This window comes from Montipora capricornis, chromosome 6 (assembly GCF_036669925.1).
Source record: "Montipora capricornis isolate CH-2021 chromosome 6, ASM3666992v2, whole genome shotgun sequence".
NCBI classification, from domain to species: Eukaryota; Metazoa; Cnidaria; class Anthozoa; order Scleractinia; family Acroporidae; genus Montipora; species Montipora capricornis.
The window spans coordinates 45490358-45517857 of NC_090888.1; the positions used below are offsets into that span (position 1 = coordinate 45490358).

The window sequence follows — 27500 nt, forward strand, 5'->3', positions numbered from 1 at the left end:
CACCTACCAAGGAAACGGGTTCTTAACTTGGCCAACGTCCTCAAACACTCGAAGAGAATTATTTATACCTTTGTAATATTTGCGTTCACAGGGTTGTAACTTACAATATCTAATTTTGGTTGTGGGAAAATAAAGATTGTTGCTTTTGTACACTCTATTGAGGAACTTAGATAAACCATGGGGGGAAGCCACTCCGGTTTGAAAGGTCACGGTCGCGATCGTGTGTACACCAAACAACTTTGTCATTTTCATTCCTGTCGAACTACAATGAGAGCAAGCGCCGGTTGTTCAAGTTTTCTTGGCAAGAAGATGCAAGGTTGCATTCGGTACCAAACCACACTCTTGCAGAGTTAAATCCGGATTATCGTAAACTTGGTTAGGAAAAGACGTTTTGATGGTGTAAGGAGGGGCATCTTTGGGCCTGAAAAAAGGAAAAAAACAAACAAGACTGCTCAAATAGACCATACTCGTATTCTCAGTATCGGACTGGAACTATTGTAGCTTGCAATCGAGGCTGATTGGGGGGGGGGGGGGAATCTTTTCAAATGCAAATACTATTTAATATATACTCCCGCACAAGCCTCCATTGCAAGCCTCTTGTAGTTCCAGTCCAATTTACTGAGAATACGAATATGGTCTATTGAGATTGTCTTTTCATAAATTCCCAGTGAGAATAATGTCTAGGCCCAATCGCTAAAGACAATCGAACTTTTTTCAAGCAACTCACGGGCCAAACGACTACCAGTTGGTCCGTTTGATTGATCATCGGACGACCGTGCGAGAGGTGGTAGGTCAACCTTGGCCAGACCATCATTTCTGAAGTTTACATTCTGCAAATGTACCATAACTCGTAGGCCCTGTCCTACAACCCTTGTTTACAAAATAAATTTCTGCTGGACAGTTCGCGGACAGTTCTCGGTGTTCCTGTCTGGAATTGTAAGGGACACATTATCAATTGGAGCTTTACCTTGTGGTGTGACCATCACCACCAGGCCTCGGTTATTCAAAAGGTGGCGCTATTCAACGAAGAACTGGGCCAGGGTGGTAAACACCAAACCGACTTAAAGGGAGATACGAATGACTGTGGGCAAAAATGTATGGCACTTCAGAGCGACCACGCCCTGCCCCGCCCTTCAACACCCTCCTCCCCCCCCTTAGTCTCAGTTTTTCATTTCCTCTTTCACTTCATGGATTAAATTGCCAGTAGTCTGGGCCTAGATCGACGCCTACGTCCAGATATGTGAAAGATTCGATTTGTTTGAGAGATATTTTTTTGTACGCCTGTGTTACAAAAACCTGTACATTTATTCCCTGCTCCATGTAACTTACCTTGCAGCGTCTATGTGACCTCTGACGGCTCCTATAGTGTCCGTGAACTTCATTTTTAATATGTATGTCTAGAAATGAATGCAGCCATATGTTGAAGGTTAAGATGCGAGTAAGGTTACATACATAAATACTTAATTGACCTCTCCCAAAAGGGGGTTTTCAGGGCCAATAGAGACCTTTAGCACCGGAGTTTTCGGGATATACCGCAAACCGCAAACCGAGATTTGCGGTTAGTCGTTTGACGTTGGAGGTTAGCTCGATTTTGAACTTTAGCAAGCCGTTCCTGTTATGCACATCGGCGCCGCCATCTTGGATTTTTCATTGCTACAATGGCTCTCAAATCAAACAGCTCAAATTCTCCCAAAACTTGTGTTTGATCTTCAAAATTGTTCCCAATAGATAGCAAACAGATGTAACAAAATGACTGATATGGTCAAACGGGAGGTCTGATTGATCTCTGGCTATAAAACGCTGAACGGCGTCTTGAAGTGGAAATCCGAACCGCAGACTGCAAACGTGACAGCTAGGACAAGATCACATGATTTCCCGAGGTTCGCGGTTCTGCCCGAAAAATTCGTTGCTAAAGGTCTCTAATGAAACACTATCACCGAAACGTGTAGAACAGAACAACAACAACTGTTAAGAATCCCAACTGGCCAGTGGCAAACCAATTCGCTATTTACAAGTGCTGCCGAGAAGTTGAACGAGGCACTACCAACCAGGATCAAATAAAACGAGCGGTCAGAACGGGGTCTTCGCATCTCAAGGCAAGCGCCCTATAACGACAGGGTTCACTACCTCCGCGAGTGGTCTGTGGGTAGCACCATTTGTTACAGTGGAATTCTCCCAACTTTGAAAAAACAAGATATCAACATATATTCTATTTCTCTTAACCGCTTCATTACCACTTCTCCTGTCTCTGATTTTATCCTCAGCGTAGAAACCTGAGTTCTAGCCGACTGTGGCCTGGAACTATCAGTACTTCTGCAACGAATGTGGAAAATCAATTGACATATGTAAACATCGGACGAACGAATGAGCGAATAAACGGAAAGAAAAATACCGGAAAAGAACGCAAACATATGGATCAAATCAAGTGAAGCTATGATCTTCGCAGTTATGAGCGCAATTTTTGCAATTGCGTAGAGAAGCCTGAAAAATTCAGGAATTCAACGATCAAATTTTGATTGGTCTATAGAAATGAAAACATATATGCAAAGGAATTTTTATTGACTGCGCGAACATACACACAGAGCAAAAACCAACTTCGTCCCCTGAGTATTCTCGGCTTTCAACACTGAAGGCCGGAGAGATCAGAGAACAAGAGAATTTTCGTCAGTGAAAAAAAGAAGGCGTTTTCTTTTGATGCCCCAGACCACTGGAAGCCCAAAGAACCAGCGAACAATTGCAGAAAGCGTCGAATGAACGAACGAAGAAGTGAATGAACGAATAAACAAATGAACAAATTAATGACATAACATAGTTAATCGAGGAACTGGTTTTGAAACCTTAAATTTTTCAAAAGCGAAAACAATCGATGCAATCGATGGTGAATTGATCGTGACAGTGCACAATCTTTTGTTTTTGCTTCACATTTGTTTCCTAATTAGCTGTGAACAACTTAATTAAGAGACTCGCGACTGGTTATCTTCTCGAAAAGAGGTGTGTATTGTGCACCGTCAGGGCCAAAAATACAGACAAAAACATGAAAAAAAAGACTTGTCGAGTTTCATAACCATCTCCATGCATTAACTATGGATACAATGAATGAACCAACCGATGAATGAATGAATGAATGAATGACTCTGAATGGATGAGCGCATAAATAAACAGACAAATAAATGATTCAGATAAACAAACGAACGAAAGAAAGAATGAATAACCGAACAAGTGAGCGATTAAAAAGACCGATCGACGAACGAAAGAAGCAATGAATGACATGCAATTTTAATCACAGAAGTATCTACCAAGTAATTAAACAAGAAATAAAGGTGCACTGGGGAGACAATGAAAGGCACGAATTACTACAGAAACCTAATGTTAATAAATCTCATGTTGAATGTGATGAGTGCTGGTGGTGGCGGCGTCGCCTATTTCCCTTTCGTAAACGGTCGTTGCCATTTGAAACGGTCGATGCCATTTTTTAGCTCTGAATTACACTCATTAGGTCTAAGAACTAAAAAGGTTGCGGTTACTGGGAGTTGTGTCTCGCTGGTCATATGAGTTAGGGTTCGGGTTAGGGTCCTGTTTATGGTGAGGGCTAAGAACCCGAGTTCGAGTCTTGAAATTTTCGGACTCTTTTTTTCCTCCAGTTTTTCTTTTATAAATGTTTTTTTTTCCTTTTTTGTCTTAATTTTTGTTAATATTTTTTCTTAGTTTGTTTCTTTTAATTTTCTTTGAAGTGAAGTGTGTAGTCGACCGTTATAAATGGCATCGACCGTTTCAAATGGCAACGACCGTTCTGAGAAATGGCAACGACCGTTTACGAAAGGGAAATTTGCGGCGGCGGCGTGGTCAAGAGTTGGCAGGAGGGAGGTACGGGCCGGGTGTGCCGGGTTCAAATTCCCCTTGGACCACCGACTGCCATTGACTTCCGATGGCCCCCGGAGTCAACTGCACCTCAATTTGTAAATGGCTAACTGTTGCACCCTAACAGTTGGGGTTCTTAACCATGTTAATGACGCTCGAATTGCTACTTACAAATTACTAAAGTGGAATGGGCCCTTTGCAGGATAGTGATCACATGGTACAAAACCGCCATACTGGGACGCAAATTGCGCACTGGGTCTAAAACAAAGCTAGTTAATCTAAATTTTCTTTGTTTTAGATGTCCCAGTGGGCAATTTGCGTCCCAGTATGGCGGATTTGTACCATGTGATCACTATCCTGCAAAGGGCCCATTCTTGTAAACAGTTGTGCACTTACACAATAAAGATGGCATTTATATTTTCTTCATTTTTTTACACATGACAAGCAACGAAGTCGAGTCTTTCCTATTCTCACCTTGACTTAATGTCTTGTAGAGCAGGTGTTTCAAGAACTTTAACATCTGAATGCCCGGTTCCACCCTAAAAGCAAGTATAAGTACATACAGAAATTACTAGTCCGCACGAAAACCTGGAAATAGACCGAGAAAAAACTTGAACGAAGGTAAATTGATGCACTGGTCAGTTCCGGTAGCGGCGTAAGCAAAGTAAACGATTGTACCGCAGTTAGAAACAGTATGTTTACCATCGATTTCACTGCTACGCGACCTCTTAAGTCAAAAGGCTCCAAAACAGCGTGAGCTGGACTTCCTTCAATCAAATTCTCATATGGCAAGAGTAACGGATCCCATTCCCATGCTAAACGCTGGCACCTTAAATAAACGAAGGTGTCAAAATCGAGAAGAACAAATAAAAAAAGACGCAGGGGTTTTAGTTCTTTTTTTTTTTTGGTACTTAACGAATAAACTCTTTATTCAAAATTCGCGAAAGAATTACACCCGATGTCAACCTGCCTCGCAACACGAGGGCCTTCCGCTGAGAGGATCATTCAAACTTCTTTTGTTAAGTCTTTCCCATGTCCACATACCTATCTCTGAGTTCTCGCCGACGGCCCGCAAGCGCACCTACACTGAGATCGGTCTTGGTTCCTCCTCTTCGTGGGAGGAGCGCTGGCTCCTTTCCCGAAACAGCGGTTGTTAATCGAGCCTAGCCGCTGTCCATTAAAGGATTTAATTGATGGTAGCACACTGCACACAGCTTGGAGAGTCCATTAAAGTGAAATAGACCATTTCCGAGATCACGTCTGCCACTCTTCAAAGCGAGTCTAAGTGCGAAGTTTTTGTCATGGTAATTTATAGTTTTCCTTTACATACGAATGGAAACTAATTTTCAGAAGAAGAACTCCGCGCTTTGATTCGTTTTGAAGAGAAGGCAGGTAACAACGCGTTACAAACCTTGATAACATTGGCCAATCCAGATCGAACATCTATTATTTTACCCTCTTTAATTACTGACTGCGGGAGACGAGATAAAAACTGATCAACAGACTGATTTCGTTGTCCTGTGGGCGAGAAGTTGAAGAAAATTTCAGTTAATTCAATAATAAACTTCTTTTGATGCAAATGACCTCATTTCATGGAGATTTTCTTGCCCGGGCTGAATAATTTTTACCATTAAATACTACAGCCCGAAAGATGTTACTGCCCGAGCTCGAATAAATTAAAATTATCACGGAAGCAGGGGTTTTTCTCAGGCTACTCCGGTCTTCTTCCCTCATGAAAACAAACTCCTGGCTAATTAAATCTTTACACTACATATCCAAATAAAACTATAATAAAACTACATGATTTTTCGATCAAAAGTGCAAGTCAGTTCGATTCTCTTTATTCAAAATCATTGAATATTTCATCAAAAGAATAGATGGAGGACAGGGTTGTCGTCTATGCTGTGGTGTGAGTGGGAGCCAACATTGCAAGAGGTTTGACAGATGTTTCTTCGGTGGACAAAAAAAAACAGGAGAACGCTCCTCCGTCTTTAAACATTTAAGTCAATCAAGAGCCGCAAAAAAACAAACAAACAAACAAACAACAACAACACCGCACAGAATAACTAGTGCTCGTTTTGAGACTATCATAATCATAACAAAACGGGTTGTCGAGTTTCCACTTTTTTGGTTTTAGCGTTTTCCTCGCCCCCAATCAAGGACTGTCCAGTACCAGGAAACAACAAAGTTGTTCTTCTGTCTTCAAACACAACATCCCTTTTGTCTTGAACCTGCATCAGAGACAAATGTGAAGTGATTGGTTTTCGGCTGGAGACCTGTCCAGGACTTTGACTACTTCGGTAAACGTTTACATAGATGAACGTGCCCCTTAAATTTCCTCCACGACTTCACAGTATACTACTATAAAGAAATACAGGCGGTAGACGTCAGTGCCCTTCTTATGCTTTTTTTCATGCAAAGAGTAACCGTAAAACGGGATGCTTCATTTACTGCATCAAAAATAATTGTGCACTTAATGACCTACAATCTTGGACGCAAGTGTTTGGTAAGGGAGTGGATTAGAATGCGCTAACGAAAACCCTCCAGAACTATCTGGGTGTGAAGTGCAGAATGTTCTTTGAATTTTCGAAAGGAAAGGCTTTTCAAGGCATGGAAAGCTGTGATTATTTTTTTGTTCTCTTCAAAACAGGTTGAAAGGACCAGCTTGAAAGTACGCTATAGTAGACTAAGTTTTACAACTAGCTCAGTTTTGGGGGCGCGACAGAAAACGGGTCCCAGCTTAAGTCGTCAAGCAAAGTGTGTACCTCTAAGGGAACTCCATCCGGATATCTGGTCTGTAATTCACCAGGGAAGAATCCATCCATTATGTCTTGCATGCATTGCTATTCACAATCAACAAACTTTATTTGATTTGTTGTAAACGTACAGTGTAACGCTGTAAACGCTGAAATGTACGAGTAGGGGTTTAATGCACGACTTTGACGGAATATCGGTGGTTTCCATCATTCTCTTGGGTAATTCTTAATTGCTTCCTGAATTCATATTCTCAAAGGTTGGAATGAACTAAGAATGCTATGGTAAACTTCGTCTGCACCTGATAAAATTGCATGCACTAGACTCCATTCTTTGTTCATTCCTATCTAAACGTTCATGTAAGAATACGAGTACGGATTAATGCCCTATCCATTCCTATCCAAACACATGAATACGAGTACGGACTAATGTCCTTGGAAGCCCTGGTAATAATATTAAGGCTAGGTGCTTTAAGGCTGTGTCTGCTTCTGCTGCTCTAACGCTAGGACACAACCATTATTACTAAAACGTGCCACAGCATCATGGAAGTTCAAAAGACAATGATTCACACCACCTTGTCATCATTATCATTTCTAGTGAAGCTATTATCCTCGCAGTTTTGAACGCAATTTTGCAATTGCGTAAAGAAGCCTGAAAAATTCAGGACTTCAACGGGGTTTGAACCCGTGACCTCGCGATACCGGTGCGACGCTCTAACCAACTGAGCTATGAAGCCACTGACGTTGGGAGCTGGTCATTTGTGGGTTCATTTGTTACCCGTGAGGAATGAACTGCGAGGATCATAGCTTCACTTGATTTCATATCCGCAGTTCATATATGATCGATTTCATATATCATTTCATCATTATCATTTCTCGCCATCCTTCGTCCTTAGCAGAGATTTCTCAAACTGACAACATCCCCTCCCGCTTCCCAGTCAGGCATCGCCATTCTCAGGCCCTGCATGGACCTCTATTCTTGAATCCGTGATAATGTGTACGGAAAGGTGATTTCACCCACACCTAGGGAACAATATTGTAAAGTAATACTGATTTTCCCGGGATTCCAACTTTTTCGTGGTACAATTAAATGTAATACAAAAACTACTGACCTGAGTGACTGGGTCTGAATATGGTCTGAATGGACCGTCGAACATCAAGATACCATTTGAATACAGACATAATGGCACCGGGTCACGAACCTGTTAATGACGGACACACCATTTTTCAACGATAAACGCCTCTTGGTAACCCGCAAAAGTATGGCGCGTTTTTAGTGTCAAAATTCAAACGTGCAATCGAAACGTTCAATTCGGTAATTCAAACCTTTAGTTTGGAAATTCCAACCCTCACTTCGGCAATTCAAACATTCACTTCGGCAATTGTAAACCTTCAGTTCGGTAATTCCCAACATTCAGTTCGGCAATTCCAACCTTTAGTTTGGAAATTCAAACCCTCAATTTGGCAATTCCAACTTTCAGTTCTTCAATTCAAACCTTCAAAATTCAAACATGCATGTCATTTAAACTTTCAATGCGACAATTCAATTCAATTGTTGAAGGTTTCAATTACCGAAGTGAATGTTTGAATAGTTGAATTTCCAAACTGGAGGTTTGAATAGCTAAATTCATATAAAATGTTTGAATTGCCGAATACATGTTTGAATTTTGACAATAAAACGCGCCATACAAAAGTGGTTCACATTTGGCGAAACTAGGTGTAATGGGAGATTGAAATACCTTGAGTCTGGCGCCATCTTTAGTTCTCGTGATATCACTGCATCCCTCTCCAGCTAGAATGTTTAGTTCTCTGATATTGTTTAATACGTGATCAAAGTCCATTTTAAATTCCCGCGTTGCATTGCCAACCAAAGAGGAATCTTAAATCAATCAATTGACGACAATGTCAGTCAGACAAGAATAAATAACAATCATTCCATGAGCGCGCGTTGGATACCTCATTGACTATTTACCACCTCCTAGCCTCGCCGAGTTGGCTATGACCAGTCTCATATCCAATAAGCGCGAATGGAATAACTGTTTAATTGAATTTTCATTAAATTCTAAACTGTTTTACTTCCACAACGACAGGATGCTGTCTCAGTTTTTACAAAACGACCAACGCAATCAATTTCCATATAAGGTCACTACGGCTTATGAGCTGATAACCGAGACTGAATGAGCCAATCAGAAAGCTAGAAATGCAATATCCGCGATTGAAAATTTAATAAAAGGTAGTTATCCTGTAATAACTTGGACTTTTTTCCAAAAGTACCATGTACTTTTGGAAAAATTACCATGCCAGGGTTACCTTCAAAGTCCTAAAGTAATTCGGAAATTCCACTTCACACGTTACCCAGCATAACTCATGCCTTATTTAAAGGTAACATTCTCCACAATGCAGTTTCATGTATCTCATCTTCACTGACAAGTCTAGGACACTTGAGGGAAATCGATTTTCAAGTGTGGGCGGAGGTAGTTCTTCACAAGAAAACTGCGAATCGGGATAGTTTGAAAACAGGTCAAATTAAAACTGATTCAAGGCAAAGAAGCGAAGTTGCAGTCAAAAAGCTTGATGAGGTGGTGCCATGGCTTCTAAGGGAGGAGGGTTGGGGTGGAGAGGGGCGATACTACTTAGCGGAGCGTTTGTGCTCTAGGGAGAGACACTTCCTCTTCACTATATGGCTGAAGATGACAGAGTACTGTACAATCACAACAATTTGATTTCTGGGACATCCACTTGCCAAACAATTAACAAACGGTACAAGTTGGCATCATTGTTCGAAAAGCCGGATATAATTTTTTTTTTTTTAAAGGTGATCTTCTAAGAACCTTCATAATGTTGCCCTTGCTTAAGCCCATCGTTGATTTTTCATAGTGTTAATACAAAACAAAGCCGTGAGTGTTGACCTTTGCTTTTTTAAGCGTATTATAAAGGGCCTGTAAAAAATGATGGAAGAGGTTGAATTAGTCGAAATAACTCAGGGGGGGGGGGGGGGGGGGGCAGGAGACGAACTGCTACCGTCTACTACCCACAAGGATGTGTAGGGAATGGAAAGTCCATCGCCAAATGCTACGTCCAATCTTGAACCCAGAGCTCTTCTCTTTTGCGCATGACTGAGGGAGAGAAGAGCTCTGGGGAACCCTGGTGACGCGAAAGGTGCTACGCCCTGCACGAAAACGTAAAAACTGCGAATCTGCCGACCTTTAAGAGCCATCGCTTTCTCCTATTAACCTCATTTGCTATAATGTTTTCACTGTGGTTAATAGTGGGATCATCTCTCACCTGATCAAGCTCCCAAAAACTGGATGGCAGGAAGAAAAAGATATTTTACCTGGCTTCCAAATGCCCTGATGACTGTTTAAAGAACTGCGACCTTCGCTGGGAGATTCTTCTAAATTATCATAATTTGAATCAGCTTCATCATCTCCCACCCATATCATACCATAATCAGAAAGAAATTCCTAATAAAGAAAAACGTGGCAAAAAAGAACCACACAGTCATTACACCTGGCAACGGAAAAAAGACGGGAGGGTTTGTTTTTTTCCAAGAACTGGAAGTTGTGTATTCATTTCGGGCACCATTGTCCGTTACTTGGGTATCAACAAAACGTCTCAAGAAAGGCTTTTTCCCGCATTGTGAGAGCTATCCTTTTACACACAGGTCTATCAAGCATTTAATGGCAAAAACGTATGTTATTCAAAATGCAGGCAAACACTTGTCATATTACAGTATCGTAGAACGGTTGACAAAGCAGCCACCCTCTATTAAGCGGCCACTTTTTTGTCCCGAGTTTTTGCTCAGACATACAAAGGCCGTACACTATTTGTTACTTTATTAGGCGGCCACCTCTATTAAGCGGCCGCGGCCACCTTGTAGCAGTCCTATATTTGTCTTCCTTTGTCATTTTTAACTGTATTAAGCGGCCACCCTTGAACGCGGAAACTAATCCAAATGTTATTTTATTGTGCGGTATTATATTTTTTTTAAATGTGATCCATCATTGCTATAAAGTAGTGTCGAAAGAAAGGAACTTTATTTAAATGACTTTTGTCATGTAAACTGAAATTAACAATTAACGCAAGGCAAGTCAAATGGTGGTTTTTAAGGAGAGCGAAAAACCGAAGTACCCGAAGAAAAACCTCTCGGTGCAGAGTGGAGAACCAACAAACTCAACCCACATATGACGCTGAGTCTGGGAATCGAACCCGGGCCACATTGGTGGGAGGCGAGCGCTCTGACACCACTGCGCCATCCCTGTACGCCAGTTAACAACTAGCTGTACAAACGAAAGTTTCAAATGCCGAAGCACCAGACGTACTTTTTTAAGTCGCCGTAATTCTTACTATATTACTTCAACGTAACAACTATGAAAATGATGGAATCATGATATTTTGTTGTAACCTTTAAGTCAGAAAGAGGAGAATTTATTGCACTGTACTTTTACACAATGTTACGTATATTACACCGTTAAGTTACAAGTTGGCAACTTTGCTTAAAGTATTGATCGCTTGAACGAGTGTTGGTTGTTTCCTTGAATGAAGTGTCTTTGTATGATACGCCATTAAGATTGACATTAGACCAGGCCCAGTGAGTATTTTGAGTGATAAGCGGCCAATTCCTCAAGCCCTTATGTAATGTTTAAAAAACGAGCAGCAGTGTTTTACGGGTTGAAAAACACGAGGCGTAGCCATTTAGCAATATTATTTCAAAGTAAGTTAATTACCATAAATAAATGGTTCAAATAGAAAACAAAATGAACCCTAAAGCATGAACAATTACCTCCATCTGGAATACTTGAGTCTGCAGTCTCCTGCATTTCTTTTCCAACTCTGTTATTGTATCAGAATTGTAACCTTCAAAAAATTGGAGGAATCATAACAAAAGTAAAACACATTTTACATCTTTTCAACTGCTGCAACTACTGCTAGCAAATTTTATGGTTTTATGATTGATTATAGAGTGTAATTCCAAATTGCTATCATTATGGAGTGTTTTCACTCACGTGACCAGCAGCCACATTGGAATACTCAAACAAAGGAAAGTATTTCCATAAAAATGGAGTTCAATAGACCAATTTCGATATATTAAAATTCAGTCCCAAACAAAAGGTATCAACTCGAGGCTCTGGGGAATAAATATAAGAATTTGTACGAGTTTATTCCCCAGAGCCTCGAGATGATGTCTTTTGTTTAGGACTGAATTTTAATATATCGAAATTGGTCTATTCCGTACATCATCATGGCCGTCATTTCTTTGTTTTGGAAGACCAACATTGCCGCCGTGACGTCATGTGAAAACGCTCTATACTTGGTGATTGGTGATTTAAATTCTACCCCACTTTTTTCATTAATAAGACGCAAAAATAAGACCATTATTGCAACTTGCATCCCCACATTTCCCCGCAGTTTGCGATAAATTTTTGTATAAATTGCTTGGAATTATTCTGATCGGTTTGTCACCTTGTTTGTAACCTTTTGTGATTTTTTTTTTGACTCACAGCAAATTGAAAACGGTATGAAGTGGTTTCTATTTATGAAAAGTATTAGATGAATCAACAGAGATGCATCAAGCTAGGCATATTTTCGAAAGAAGGGGGTAGTTTCTAAAGAAACTGTGGTGCTGCGTCGGTGGGGAAGTAGTATACAAAAATTTGGTTTTATCAACGGAGTTGATAATGTAAATTGGCCACCGTACAGAGATTCTAAAGCTGACGTTTCGAGCGTTAGCCCTTCGTCAGAGCGAATCGAGGAATTATGGGTTACGTGTAGTTTATATAGTAGAGTAGGAGCTACGCTATTGGTGGTAACATGGCAACGTGAAAAATAGGAATATATTAGTTAAATGAAAAGCGTTCGTTAATACCGTGAGGATTAAGGGTGCCGATTTGGAAGATGAATTTTTGTTCCAGATTCTTGCGGCTTTCCGTCGTACCTAGATGTAGGGAAAGGCCGCAGATAGCCATGTGTTTTTTGGAGTGGTTAGGGAGATTAAAATGACGAGCGACTGGCTTAGATGCATCTTTGTCATTCTTCTCAACATCGCGAAGGTGTTCGCGGAATCGATCGCCTAGTCGTCTACCTGTCTCACCAATGTATAATTTATTGCATAACGTACAGGTTATGCAATAAATAACATTTGCGGAGGTACATGTGAAACGGTCGGTGATCTTAACAAATCGCTTAGGATCCGATATCTTGCTAGTGTTAACAATGAAAAGACATGTTTTGCATCGTGAGCTTATTTGAAAGTGCCGGGTTGCTCGTTAGTTTTGAGCGCGCTTCTAACTAAAAAGTTACCTACGTTTTTGTCGCGTTTGAATGAAATAAGTGGAGGTTGTGAAAAGATTCTACCAGTCTCCGGATCATTTTGGAGTAATTTAAAATTATTAAGAATGATACTTTTGACTGCGTGATTATGAGGATGGAAAGTGAGGGTGAATGGAATTCTGTCATTCTTATCTTTTTGTGACGTTTGTAGTGATGACTGTCGATCAAATTGTTGGGCGCGATGATGGCCCGCTTTGACCACAGAGACAGGATAGCCAGTCGCTCGTCATTTTAATCTCCCTATTACCACTCCAAAAAAGACATGGCTATCTGCGGCCTTTCCCTACATCTAGGTACGACGGAAAGCCGCAAGAATCTAGAGCAAAAATTCATCTTCCAAATCGGCACCCTTAATCCTCACGGTATTATCGAACGCTTTTCATTTAACTAATATATTCCTATTTTTCACGTTGCCATGTTACCATGAATAGCGTAGCTCCTACTCTACTATAAAAGCTACACGTAACCCATAATTCCTCGATTCGCTCTGACCAGGGGCTAATGCTCGAAACGTCAGCTTTTAGAATCTCTGTACGGTGGCCAATTTACATTATCAACTCCGTTGATAAAACCAAATGTTTGTATATTTTCGAAAGGTATAACTGTCACAATGAAATTTATTAACCAAATGCTCTTTCTTTTTTTCAGTTCAATTTATGACCTGCTGGTGATCATCTGAACTTACATGTAAAAAACAAAACAAAAACAAAGCTGCAAAAATATAGTGCCCCTATTTGGCTAGTAAAGGTATTAACAAGATGTTTTTGCTGAGAAACTCAATGAAAATCTCTAGAGGGGCGACTTATTTAAATGCATAAAAAGGCTATGCACATTTTGAATTAATGAATAGTACAAAAACTTACAGTGACAAATCCTTACCCCTTGCTTTCTCCAATAATTTAGCTTTTTCCTCTAGTATACGTATCTTTTTATCCTAAAGTTGTCAAAAAGTTCGATTAAGTCAAAATTGAAAGTATTTTAAGCAAAATAATACACGTGTATACATGTTATTCACCAGCTGGGAGGTCTGTATCGTATTTCCTCGATTAAACGCCGGCCCCGAATAAACGTTGCGTCAAAACTGCCGATTTTTGAATAAACGCTGGGGGCGTGTAATTGGAGCCCCGGCGTTTGATTGGGGTCCCGGCGTTTATTCGGGGTCAAGGTCAAACTCAAACGAGGAGGACGTTAGCGACATTGCCATTTATAAACTTAAAACTTTGCACTCATATCATTTACTACTTGTCCTACATCATTCATTTATTGTTTGTGTGCTGCTTGTTAGTGATACAGATCTTGATTGCAACATGGTACACGTGCCGCATGTACGGTACCATAATACTGTAACTTCGGGTAATCCAGGGAAAAATCGTCCAGCACTTACAAACTGCCCTTAGGTTTCCAAGGATCGGTAATGATAAATCAACCTGGAAAAATGGCAGAAAATTGCATTTCATTAATGAACGCCGGACCCCAATTAAACGCTGGCCTCGAAAAAACGCCGGGTCAAAACTGCCGATTTTTAATTAAACGCCGGGGGCGTTTATCGATATATTTTTTATCGATATATTTTATATATATATATATATATATATCTTGTGTAAAAAAACGGTCCGTGTAAAAAATCTGCTTTTTTATGTAAAAAAGCTGCTTTTTTACAATTATATATTTGTAAAAAAGCTGCTTTTTTACAGAAATATATTTTTGTAAAAAAGCAGCTTTTTTATGTAAAAAAGCTGCTTTTTTACAACTATATAATTGTAAAAAAGCAGCTCTTTTACAAAAATATATTTTTGTAAAAAAGCTGCTTCTTTACGTAAAAATGCTGCTTTTTTACAATTATATAATTGTAAAAAAGCAGCTTTTTTACAAAAATATATTTTTGTAAAAAAGCAGCTTCTTTACGTAAAAATGCTGCTTTTTTACAAATATATAATTGTAAGAAAGCTGCTTTCTTATGTAAAAATGCTGCACTTTTACAATTATATATTTGTAAGAAAAGCTGCTTTTGAACAGAGATATCTCTGTGTAGAAAAAAGGAAGTACAGAAGCCGTAAATAATTAAGCAAACCGGCTTTTACAACGGTTACTGTTAATACATTACATCAAGCAGTGTAAACCATTCGTTGCTTTAGAGCGCCGAGCAGTGCATTCATAATTTATCTTTCTGAAAACCGATGGAGAAAGCTTAGAGCTCTTCCTACTGAAATACAGTGGTGATGTGATTTTATGTAGCCTATGTTAGCCATACACATAATCTTTATTGTCGACATCACAATCAGTTTAATTTCAGCGTATAAATTCGAGACAATATTTGGTTCAGGTCACAGTTTGTGACCGGGTGCAAGAAAGTTATAATTCAGTTTTGTAAACACACAGTCCAAGCGCTATAACTTTCCAACGATTTATGCCAGTGCCCTGGCTTTTTTTGTTGGCTTGTGCTACCCGCATAAGTATTATTTATTAGTAAAAATCACGTTCCCAAGCCTTTCATGAGTGCCGAAAATCGAAAAAGTGTTTCCTTACATGTCACGTCTTGTAAAGGTGCAGGAAATTTACAATTCAGTTTTGTAAAAAAACGGTCCGACCGCTATAACTTTCCAACGATTAATGCCAGTGTCATGAATATTTTGTTGCCTTGTGCTAGCCGTATAAGAATCATTTCTTGGCAGAAATCGCTATCCCTAGCCTTTCATAATTGCTGCATAAGGCAAAAAACCCTTTTCCTACATGTCACGCCTTGTAAAGGTGCAGGAAATTTACAATTCAGTTTCGTAAAAAAACGGTCCGACCGCTATAACTTTCCAACGCTTAATGCCAGTGTCCTGAACATTTTATTGCCGTGTGCTAGCCGTATAAGGATTATTTGTTGGCAGAAATCGCTATCCCTAGCCTTTCATAAGTGCCACATAAGGAAATAACCCTTTTCTTACATGTCACGCCTTGTAAAGGTGCAGGAAATTTACAATTCAGTTTTGTAAAAAAACGGTCCGACCGCCATAACTTTCCAACGATTAATGCCAGTGTCCTGAACATTTTGTTGCCTTATGCTAGCCGTATAAGGATTATTTCTTGGCAGAAATCACTATCCCTAGCCTTTCATACGTGCCGCATAAGGAAAAAACCCTTTTCTTACATGTCACGCCTTGTAAAGGTGCAGGAAATTTACAATTCAGTTTTGTAAAAAAACGGTCCGACCGCTATAACTTTCCAACGATTAATGCCAGTGTCCTGAATATTTTGTTGCCTTGTGCTAGCCGTATAGGGATTGTTTTGTTGGCAGAAATCGCTATCCGTAGCCTTTCATAATTGCTGCATAAGGCAAAAAACCCTTTTCCTACATGTCACGCATTGTAAAGGTGCAGGAAATTTACAATTCAGTTTTGTAAAAAAACGGTCCGACCGCTATAACTTTCCAACGAATTATGCCAGTATCCTCAATATTTTGTTGGCTTGTGCTAGCCATATCAGTATTACTTTATGATAGAAATCACTTTCCCAAGCCTTTCATAAGTGCAGAAATTCGACAAAATGTTTCTTACATGTCACGCCTTGTAAAGGTGCAGGAAATTTACAATTCAGTTTTGTAAAAAAACGGTCCGACCGCTATAACTTTCCAACGCTTAATGTCAGTGCCCTGAATATTTTTGTTGTCTTGTGTTAGTCATATAACTATTATTTTGTGATAGAAATCACTTTCCCAAGCCTTTCATAAGTGCCGAAATTGGAAAAACTGTTTCCTTAAATGTCACGTCTTGTCCTGAGTATTCTGTTGGCTTGTGCTAGCCGTATAAGTATTATTGATTGGTATAATCCCCCCCTTGGGGGGGGGGGGACCTCTTTCATACGTTTTACAGGTCTGTTCGACCTCAAAGGCTATGCGTTTTTGGCCCCTATTAGTTTTGACCATTTTGTTCTACAATAGGGTATTGTTTGTGCACTCAAGTCTTGAATTGGGTATGTTTTTGTAGAAAAGGCCAATTCTTCATCGGTATGCAATAAGCCCATCAACAAAAGGCCTTCTCAAATTGTCACGCCAATCGTCTAAGAGCTGAAATCGGTCAGAAATAGGGTATCAATGTTTTGGTTAGGTCTCAAATAGGGTAGGGAAAATAGTAGACTTTTGTCTGAAAAAGGGTGTTAGTTTCATTATCTCATTGTTCAACGCTGAAGGAATAACAGATACCAGGGTAAACAGTGATTCGCGAAAGACTGAGAAAACAAAATGCTATTGACGAATAAGAGTATTGAAACTGACAAAGACCATCGGTCTGACAAAAGCTAGGAAAAAAGATCAGGACAATGGTGTAACTAATTGAAAAGTTATAAACTTTGGAACTAAGTCAGTTGTAAAGTCCCTGCACCTTTCGATACGAAGGGATGTTGATGTAAGAAAACAAACCGTGTTTCGTATTTTGATCTATTATGCCACACTTATGAAAGACCAGTGAAAGTGATTTCTATCGTCCAAGAATACTTATACGGCTAGCACCAGCCAACAAAATATTCGGGACACTGGCATAAATGGTTGAACAGTTACAGCGCCCGGACCGTCTTTTTCTGCACCTTTACAAGGCGTGACATGTAAGGAAACAGTTTGTCGAATTTCGGCACTTATGAAAGGCTTGGGAAAGTGATTTCTATCATAAAATAATACTCATATGGCTAGCACAAGGCAACAAAATATTGAGGACACTGGCATAAATCCTTGGAAAATTATAGCGGTCGGACCGTTTTTTTACAAAACTGAATTGTAAATTTCCTGCACCTTTACAAGGCGTGACATGTAAGAAAACGGTTTTTTGCATTATGCGGCAGTTATGAAAGGCTGGGGATAGTGATTTCTGCCAATAAATAACACTTATACGGCTAGCACAAGCCAACAAAATATTCAGGACACTGGCATTAATCGTTGTAAAGTTATAGCGGTCGGACCGTTTTTTTACAAAACTGAATTGTAAATTTCATGCACCTTTACAAGGCGTGACATGTAAGAAAACGGTTTTTTGCATCATGCGGGAGTTATGAAAAGCTAGAGATAGTGATTTCTGCCAAGAAATAACACTTATACGGCTAGCACAAGCCAACAAAATATTCAGGACACTGGCATTAATCGTTGGAAAGTTATAGCGGTCGGACCGTTTTTTTACAAAACTGAATTGTAAATTTCCTGCACCTTTACAAGGCGTGACATGTAAGAAACATTTTGTCGAATTTCTGCACTTATGAAAGGCTTGGGAAAGTGATTTCTATCATAAAATAATAGTTATATGACTAACACAAGACAACAAAAATATTCAGGGCAAGGACATTAAGCGTTGGAAAGTTATAGCGGTCGGACCGTTTTTTTACAAAACTGAATTGTAAATTTCCTGCACCTTTACAAGGCGTGACATGTAAGAAACATTTTGTCGAATTTTTGCACTTATGAAAGGCTTGGGAAAGTAATTTCTATCATAAAGTAATACTGATATGGCTAGCACAAGCCAACAAAATATTGAGAATACTGGCATAAATCGTTGGAAAGTTATAGCGGTCGGACCGTTTTTTTACAAAACTGAATTGTAAATTTCCTGCACTTTTACAAGGCGTGACATGTAAGGAAACGGTGTTTCGCATTATGCCGCACTTATGAAAGACTTGGGAAAGTGATTTTTAGTAATAAATAATACTTATGCGGCTAGCACGAGAAAACAAAATAGTCAGGACACTGCCATAAATCGTTGGAAAGTTATGGTGATCGGACCGTTTTTTTACAAATATATAATTGTAAAAAAGCTGCATTTTTACAAAATATATATTTGTAAAAAAACGGCTTTTTTACGGTACCGGTTTTTTACGCTACATATATATATATATATATATATTATGTGGCGTAAAAAACCGGTACCGTAAAAAAGCCGTTTTTTTACAAATATATATTTTGTAAAAATGCAGCTTTTTTACAATATATATTTGTAAAAAAACCGTCCGATCACCATAACTTTCCAACGATTTATGGAAGTGTCGTGACTATTTTGTTTTCTCGTGCTAGCCGCATAAGTATTATTTATTACTAAAAATCACTTTCCCAAGAATTTCATAAGTGCGGCATAATGCGAAACACCGTTTCCTTACATGTCACGCCTTGTAGAAGTGCAGGAAATTTACAATTCAGTTTTGTAAAAAAACGGTCCGACCGCTATAACTTTCCAACGATTTATGCCAGTATCCTCAATATTTTGTTGGCTTGTGCTAGCCATATGCAGTATTACTTTATGATAGAAATCACTTTCCCAAGCCTTTCGTAAGTGCAGAAATTCGACAAAATGTTTCTTACATGTCACGCCTTGTAAAGGTGCAGGAAATTTACAATTCAGTTTTGTAAAAAAACGGTCCGACCGCTATAACTTTCCAACGCTTAATGTCAGTGCCCTGAATATTTTTGTTGTCTTGTGTTAGTCATATAACTATTATTTTATGATAGAAATCACTTTCCCAAGCCTTTCATAAGTGCCGAAATTGGAAAAACTGTTTCCTTAAATGTCACGTCTTATAAAGGTGCAGGAAATTTACAATTCAGTTTTGTAAAAAAACGGTCCGACCGCTATATCTTTCCAACGATTACTGCCAGTGTCCTGAATATTTTGTTGGCTTGTGCTAGACGTATAAGTATTATTTCTTGGCAGAAATCGCTATCCCTAGCCTTTCATAGCTCCCGCATGATGCAAAAAAACGTTTTCTTCCATGTCACGTCTTGTAAAGGTGCAGGAAATTTACAATTCAGTTTTGTATAAAAACGGTCCGACCGCTATAACTTTCCAAGGATTAATGCCAGTGTCCTGAATATTTTGTTGGCTTGTACTAGCCGTATAAGTATTATTTCTTGGCCGAAATCGCTATCCCTAGCCTTTCTCAACTCCCGCATGATGCAAAAAAACGTTTTCTTCCATGTCACGTCTTGTAAAGGTGCAGGAAATTTACAATTCAGTTTTGTAAAAAAACGGTCCGAGCGCTATAACTTCTCAACCATTTATGCCAATGCCCTGAATATTTTTTTTGTATTGTGTTAGTCATATAACTATTATTTTATGATAGAAATCACTTTCCCAAGTCTTTCATAAGTGCCAAAGTTGGAAAAACTGTTTCCTTAACTGTCACGTCTTATAAAGGTGCAGGAAATTTACAATTCAGTTTTGTAAAAAAACGGTCCGACCGCTATAACTTTCCAACGATTTATGCCAAGATCCTCAATATTTTGTTGTCTTGTGCTAGCCATATGAGTATTATTTTATGATAGAAATAACTTCCCCAAGCCTTTCATAACTGCAGAAATTCGACAAACTATTTCTTACATGTCACGCCTTGTAAAGGTGCAGGAAATTTACAATTCAGTTTTGGAAAAAAACGGTCCGACCGCTATAACTTTCCAACGATTAATGCCAGTTATGAAAGGCTAGGAATAGTGATTTCTGGCAAGAAATAATACTTATACGGCTAGTACAAGCCAACAAAATATTCAGGACACTGGCATTAATCGTTGGAAAGTAATAGCGATCGGACCGTTTTTTTACAAAACTGGATTGTAAATTTCCTGCACCTTTACAAGGCGTGACATGTGAGAAAACGGTTTTTGGCATTATGCGGCACTTATGAAAGGCTTGGGAAACTGATTTCTATCATAAAATAATACTCATATGGCTAGCACAAACCAACAAAATATCGAGGACAGTGGCATAAATCGTTGGAAAGTTATAGCGGTCGAACCGTTTTTTACAAAACTGAATTGTGAATTTCCTGCACCTTTACAAGACGTGACATGTAAGGAAACAGTTTTTCGAATTTCGACACTTCTGAAAGGCTTGGGAAAGTGATTTCTATCATAAAATAATACTCATATGGCTAGCACAAGCCAACCAAAAAATTCAGGGCACTGGCATAAATCGTTGGAAAGTTATAGCGCTTGGACTGTGTGTTTACAAAACTGAATTATAAATGTCTTGCACGCGACCTTGCACTGTGACCTGAACCAAATATTGTCTCGAATTTATACGCTGAAATTAAACTGATTGTGATGTCGACAATAAAAATTATGTGTATGGCTAACATAGGCTACATAAAATCACATCACCATGGTATTTCAGTAGGAAGAGCTCTAAGCTTTCTCCATCGGTTTCAGAAAGATAAGTTATGAATGCACTGCTCGGCACTCTAAAGCAACGAATGGTTTACACTACTTGATGCAATGTATTAACAGTAACCGTTGTAAAAGCCGGTTTGCTTAATTATTTACGGCTTCTGTACTTGCTTTTTTCTACACACAGATATTTCTGTTCAAAAGCAGCTTTTCTTACAAATATATAGTTGTAAAAGTGCAGCATTTTTACATAAGAAAGCAGCTTTCTTACAATTATATAATTGTAAAAAAGCAGCATTTTTACGTAAAGAAGCTGCTTTTTTACAAACATATATAATTGTAAAAAAGCAGCTTTTTTACAATTATATAATTGTAAAAGTGCAGCATTTTTACATAAGAAAGCAGCTTTTTTACAAAAATATATTTTTGTAAAAAAGCAGCTTTTTTACAATTATATAATTTTAAAAAAGCTGCTTTTTTACAAAAATATATTTCTGTAAAAAAGCTGCTTTTTTACTATAATATAATTATAAAAAAGCTGCTTTTTTACAAGGACCGTTTTTTTACACAACATATATATATATATATATATATATATAAAGATGAATTTCTGGAGTCGGACTAGTTCAAAAACATTTAATTGCTACTCGGAGTTTCATGCTTCTAATGAAGCAATCATCAGGCAACTGACAACAATAACGGTTACATGTAAAGATATACAAATTTGAAAGTGGGGAACAATGCTTACTAGCATAACGTGTCAAGATGTGATTGGACGGCAAAAGCGCTAAACGATCGGGTAAGACTATTTTAGGTGAACGCGCTACTTAACAGAAATTTCTTAGAATGTCTACAGGTTGATGTCATTTCGTTTCTGTGGTTAAGTGTCGACATTTCCGGCTTACAAATTATGAAATATTTTTCCCATAGGCAAAGATTACATTTTTTGTTGGCATTAGAATACGACCTAGCTTGCTTTACTTTTTTCCACTTAATCTGATAATTGATGTTCTGTTCTTTTAGACTCCAAATATACTTGCTGAGCTCGGTTACATTTTTGTACCGTTCGTGCCTGAAAGAACATGTATGGTTTCTGTAGCGCTCCTTGAATGTTGTATCACACAGACCGATGTATGTCTCTTTTGTCTGTGAGGTCGCGACCTCTGCTTGGTAGACAATGTTCCGGGTGTTACAATTTCCCTCAAGTGGGCAGGAATTCTTGTCTCGGCAATTGCAGTTGTCATCGATTTTTTCTGATTGATTTGATGATTTACTGATCTGGGCTTTGTTGTGGCTGGAGATGATGGTTTTTACGTTTCTCATACAGCTGTAGCTCAGCTTAAGGGTGTTTCGGTTGAAGATTTTGTGTAGTGGATTGGATTTAGGAAAATGTTTATCAATTAGTTGGAGGAAGCATTTACCGACTTTTGTTTCCACATTTTGGCTGTATGGCGGGTTAAACCACGTGATGTTTCTTTGACGGTTCTTGCTCTTTCGTGATGCATAAGGAATTGGCGCTTTGTATGACAGGTTATACTTGTAGCCACTTTTATTAAGCGCATCTTGGTACACACCTTTGGCCTTGTCAAAGCAATCTTTGTCGGATGAAATTTCTGAAAGACGCTTGTTGATGGATTCGGGAATGTTTCTTAGGATGGAAGGTGGATGGTTGGATTGCTTGTGTACATACAGCGGTATGTTTCCTTCTTTTGTGTATGGTGAGTGCTTTCCGCTTTTTAGGTCGAGGGTGACATCTAAAAAATTGACTTTGGTTAGGTTGGCATCTACTGTGATTTTAAGGTCATTATCACGGAAAATTTGGCAGATATCTTTCTTAATTCTCTCGATCTCTTGTGGTGGTTTATTGAATGCTGATAGCCCATCATCGCGATAAAGACCGATGCTATTTCCGTACTTTTCGGTGAGGCGTGATAAGATGTAGCAACCAACCAGCTCGCATGTTTCTGCTCCATCAAATGATCCCATGGTGACATCGAATCGGTCGTTGGAGGTCTTCTTTTATAGCAGATGAAGTCTTCAGTTTTTCCACTGGCAGTTATATATATATATATATATATATATATTTATATATATATATATATATGTATATAATATATTGTACATAGCGTTTCATTTGTTATTTTAGATTTCTGTTATAGTCTATCGGTGATGGGCCCTCCCTTTGATGGACTGTAATAAATGTAGATGTAGATGTAGATGTAGATCGAGAAAATACTGTGCCCGAGGTCGACAGAGACAGAGACCAAGACTCGAGTGCACAGTTTTTCTCTATACGGACCCACCAAGGCTGGTGAATAACCCACTTTAATATTTTTTTCCCTAAAAAAAATGTGCTGGGTGGAAACCATTGCTAATTAAGGCTGGCCTGTGATACTTAATATTAAAAGAGAAATATCAGGCAATACCGCAATGATCAGTTTATTCTGGTCACAATATTTAGTAATTTGTAAAGCAACACTGCTTACTTTTAAAAACACTTAATATACTTCAAAAAATATACTTTTGGTCTATTTTTTAGCATCACACAAGCTCACGCAACCAGGGCTAGGATTGCGCCTGGCTTAGCGGGCAAGATAGAGAAATTCTACCCACTCCCAGAGCCAATCAAATTGCAGGATTTGCAGAAATTCCACTCGATCGAACATAGAGAAAAAAATAATAAATTATTATTGAAAAGATACTCCACTATAAGACACTCAAGCCATTTTTGACCATTATCCTTCAATTACTTAATAATTAAGAGTCCTGAAAGATAATCTTAAAGCCATTTCATTCAACCATTTTGCTACTTCTGTCAGCGTTTCAAAGCTGATGGCTGAATATCCATTTACACTATCCCAAAGTAACTGGTTTAGTCCGTGGTGAAAGTTGAAGCATTTTAATAAATTGTTAATTCAACCACTTACTAACGAAAATCCACTATGCAAAATTTCCAACAATAATAATTATTATTAAGATGATTTCCCCCAAGGACCAGTTAAGCTATATTCTTCTTTATCACAAATAAACATTGGATGTTTGCTATTGTAAATACCGTCGGTAAATGTATTATATAAGTTCAGTTTCACTTATGGATACATTTGATTTGATCAATTGGCATATATCAGAAGCGGGAAAAAGAGACATAGCATGAGCTTCTGTATGCCCCTGGTCGATACACTTCTCATTTGTTCTAGGTCTTCAGCGCACAACCATGATTTAAACTTCAAATCACACTTGTAAATCAAAGACCATTACCAGTATTCATGTACATGTATACTTGGTTTTAAAACTGTACACTGTCGAAATAATGCTACACAAACCAAACTACATGAAGACAATAAAATTGAGAATTTTGTCAACTACAAATCCATGCAGGCAATGGTTTACACCATTCTGTAGGGGACCCTCTTTGGAGGAAGCAACAAAAGCCAAATTCAAGCACCTATCACCCTGAAAGTCTCCAGGGCAAAACTGCATACCCTTCCACCAGCGATTTACAACCATGGAGGAGCTCAGATGCTCAGTAAACTCCCCAACCTCTTTAGTAAAATAATTATGACACAGATGTGAAGTACCAGTCAGATATATTCTGTACCAGTTCAAAAACAAATTGAACTACAACATGTACACCCTAAATCAAACGGTGGCTTTTAAGAAGCGTATGGAACCATCCATATGATCTTTGCACCAAACCAAGTACACATTCAAAAACTAGGCATGACATTCAGAAGAAACACATTATTTCCACATTGTATTTATCAATCTGACCAAGACTTTCAACTCAACTGTTCAACTGACACTGTGATGCCTTGTTATGGAAAACTAGGTGTAGCTAGGTGTCCAGGACAGTGATTTGGTCCCATTCATTTGACAAACAGAGAATAACACAAGGTTGTGTCATGACCCCCAACCTGCTCACCAATCTATTTCTCAACCATATTTTTGAATCCCATTCCTCCATACCAATGACTGAATATACACTGTAGAATCATACAGTTGAAGGAATTCAACCAATCATAGTAATTCCCTTCTTATACCCTGCCACTGGTGCTTTCAAGGCCTGACAATAAGCATTGCATTAAGAAGACTATTAAATTATACCAGGAAAGCCACCTAAAAACATTGCCATCACAACAGAGGGTATATTAATGCCTGGGCTAATCAATGCAAGAGGTGGTCACTCTAATTGACTTGTCTTTTACAAGGGTTTGAGTGAAAATCAAGGCAGATCAAGTAGCCAGCAGTGAGACACAAATTTGTGACAAATGTACAGCGGTATACCACCTGTGACTCAGGCTTCCAACAAAACCCCTGAAAGCAAGAAAGTAGTCAACTCCACTTAAATCATTCAAGTTGCTCTACAAGATTAAGAATGATGGTTTAAATTATTTTTATTACTCCTGGGTGTACCGAATTTGGCGGCACATAGCGGTAGAGTTTCTGGTCAATTTGTCTGTCAGATAGTCTCCTAAATCTTTGAAAATTCAAACAATTTTGAAATATTCAGTGGTCTAGAGCATGACTGAACCAAAGCATACATACATGTACCCTCATAAGAAAAATAATAAACCTACTGTAGTTTTAATACCTTTTCTTGCAATTGAGTCTGAGAAACTCTCAACTGTTGTTCAGCTTGAGTTAATCTTGTCATCATGCTGCCAAGAAGATCATGATCTGAAGGCACTATTATTTAAAAACCATTAAAGCTTTAAGAACCCTAAATGTATGTTGAACATCTTGAATTCTCATTTCCTGAAATCATACATACATGTACATGTACAATGTATTTTACTGTGGCTAAACAAACATTATAGCCCAAAGAACTTTAAAAGAACCTGAAAATAAATCCAAATTTAATATAACATAAAGAATACAGTTGCATGTCTTTGAGTCTCCGGGCCAAAAACAAGACTTTTTGGTACCTGCAGGTGCACATGCTTTCAAGCACATTCACTATTTAAAATTAATTTCACTTTGTTTTCCATGGATGTGTTCCTGCGAAAACATTCAAACATAAACTTTGGATTTTTCATCTGTTGCATCACAGGAAGGAGATGAAACAGAAAAGAAGCAGACGACATGGACAACAAGTTCAACACAAAAGTGAAAAATGAAGACTTAATTGTAACGGGGAAATTTGGAGAAAATTATACCAGATAAGTGTGGGGTAGTAGTATTTTCTCGCACCCATGTTCAGAACAATAATTTGAGAGCACACAGCAAGGCCTTTACTGAAAAAACGCTGCACCTTTAAGCTAAAAACTTCGGTAAATCTTTCTTAAGCCTTGGGTGATTTCTATCATGATAAAGACTGAATTTAAAACAATTATAATAAAAAATGACTTAGAATCATGATCAACATACAGGAATAAAATAACCTCGAAATCTCTCACAAGCAATGTAATTTAAAAACACTGTATGCTTCTTAATTTGTGGTTAGCCCGGCCAGTGTCTTAGTTTAAGCCTGATGGTGAATCGTATCTTTAAGTTAACACCTGACAATAAAATCTCAGGTCCAGAGTGAACTCCACATTCCTACCGTTTAAACTACATGTTCTTACCATTTGTTGAGCTTGAAGACTTTGGTAATTTGAGAGGTCCATCCCTCTTCAGCATAGAGTTTGATGGATCATCTGGAAAAAAAAAACCAATTTAAATTGCAGCCATAGATTCACACTTGTGGGTCTAATAGTCATTCAACATTATTTTAAATAATTTAAAAGGACACCTTTCAAGTGTAATTACATGTAGGTCAAAAACCAAGGTCTAATCATCACCAAAATTAAACATGCTGTTTTGTGACAATAATGACAGATGTTAAATTCTAACTTTTAGAAAACACTGACAGTCAAAAACTAAAAAAAAAACAGCTACATTGTAGTATACATAACCCTTTCAGTCTTGAGAGTATAAAGTAAATGTACAATAGATTTTACTCTAAAATTCTGTCTTATTCAATTAAATATATTCACTTATTTTAATAATATTGTAATAATTATGCAACTTCTCTTCAGTCTGTCTATTGTGTAATCACCTTATCCCAATGTGTATTGTTAGGTTTTATTTTATCTTAATATCATATCATCTGTAGCAAGTTTAGTGCCATGTATGCCATTACTCTGCACACCTCGATTAGCCTTGCTATATGGGTGCAGACTGTTCAATGTAAAATTTAACGGTAATTTTTTAAAATAAACTTGAAATTGAAATTGAACTCTGTCTAACACCAGACGATTTTTACTCATCAATGAGGGTCACTTTGAACAGTGATGAATTGGTTAATTTGTGTAGCAACCATCTCCAAACTATAATAATTTGTATTACCTGTATTATCAGAAACCCATAAGGGTTGAAACGTGTAACGGACCCTTGTGTGCCGGGAAACAAGCTTCTGAATATTCAATTTGCTAACTACCATATTTGGAACAACAAGAGCGAGG

The 27500-nt window shown here is 38.3% G+C and overlaps 2 protein-coding genes across 2 annotated transcripts in view; one reads left to right on the forward strand and one right to left on the reverse strand.

Moving 5' to 3' along the window:
* Positions 1 to 27500, forward strand: part of LOC138052247 (serine/threonine-protein kinase/endoribonuclease IRE2-like) — a 413063-nt gene that overhangs the window by 177847 nt on the left and 207716 nt on the right. The window lies entirely within an intron of this gene.
* Positions 1 to 27500, reverse strand: part of LOC138052280 (UBX domain-containing protein 11-like) — a 30142-nt gene that overhangs the window by 828 nt on the left and 1814 nt on the right. The window contains exons 3-16 of the mRNA XM_068898686.1: positions 26622 to 26693; positions 25649 to 25743; positions 13821 to 13875; positions 11395 to 11468; positions 9946 to 10075; positions 8351 to 8490; positions 7724 to 7813; positions 6624 to 6701; positions 5966 to 6089; positions 5270 to 5379; positions 4333 to 4397; positions 2235 to 2313; positions 1330 to 1397; positions 1 to 421 (exon numbers count right to left, since the gene is read on the reverse strand). The exon at positions 1 to 421 is cut by the window's left edge and continues 828 nt beyond it. Coding sequence (XP_068754787.1) covers positions 289 to 421; positions 1330 to 1397; positions 2235 to 2313; positions 4333 to 4397; positions 5270 to 5379; positions 5966 to 6089; positions 6624 to 6701; positions 7724 to 7813; positions 8351 to 8490; positions 9946 to 10075; positions 11395 to 11468; positions 13821 to 13875; positions 25649 to 25743; positions 26622 to 26693 — 1313 coding nt within the window. The 3' untranslated portion in view covers positions 1 to 288. The remainder of the gene's footprint in view (positions 422 to 1329; positions 1398 to 2234; positions 2314 to 4332; positions 4398 to 5269; positions 5380 to 5965; positions 6090 to 6623; positions 6702 to 7723; positions 7814 to 8350; positions 8491 to 9945; positions 10076 to 11394; positions 11469 to 13820; positions 13876 to 25648; positions 25744 to 26621; positions 26694 to 27500) is intronic.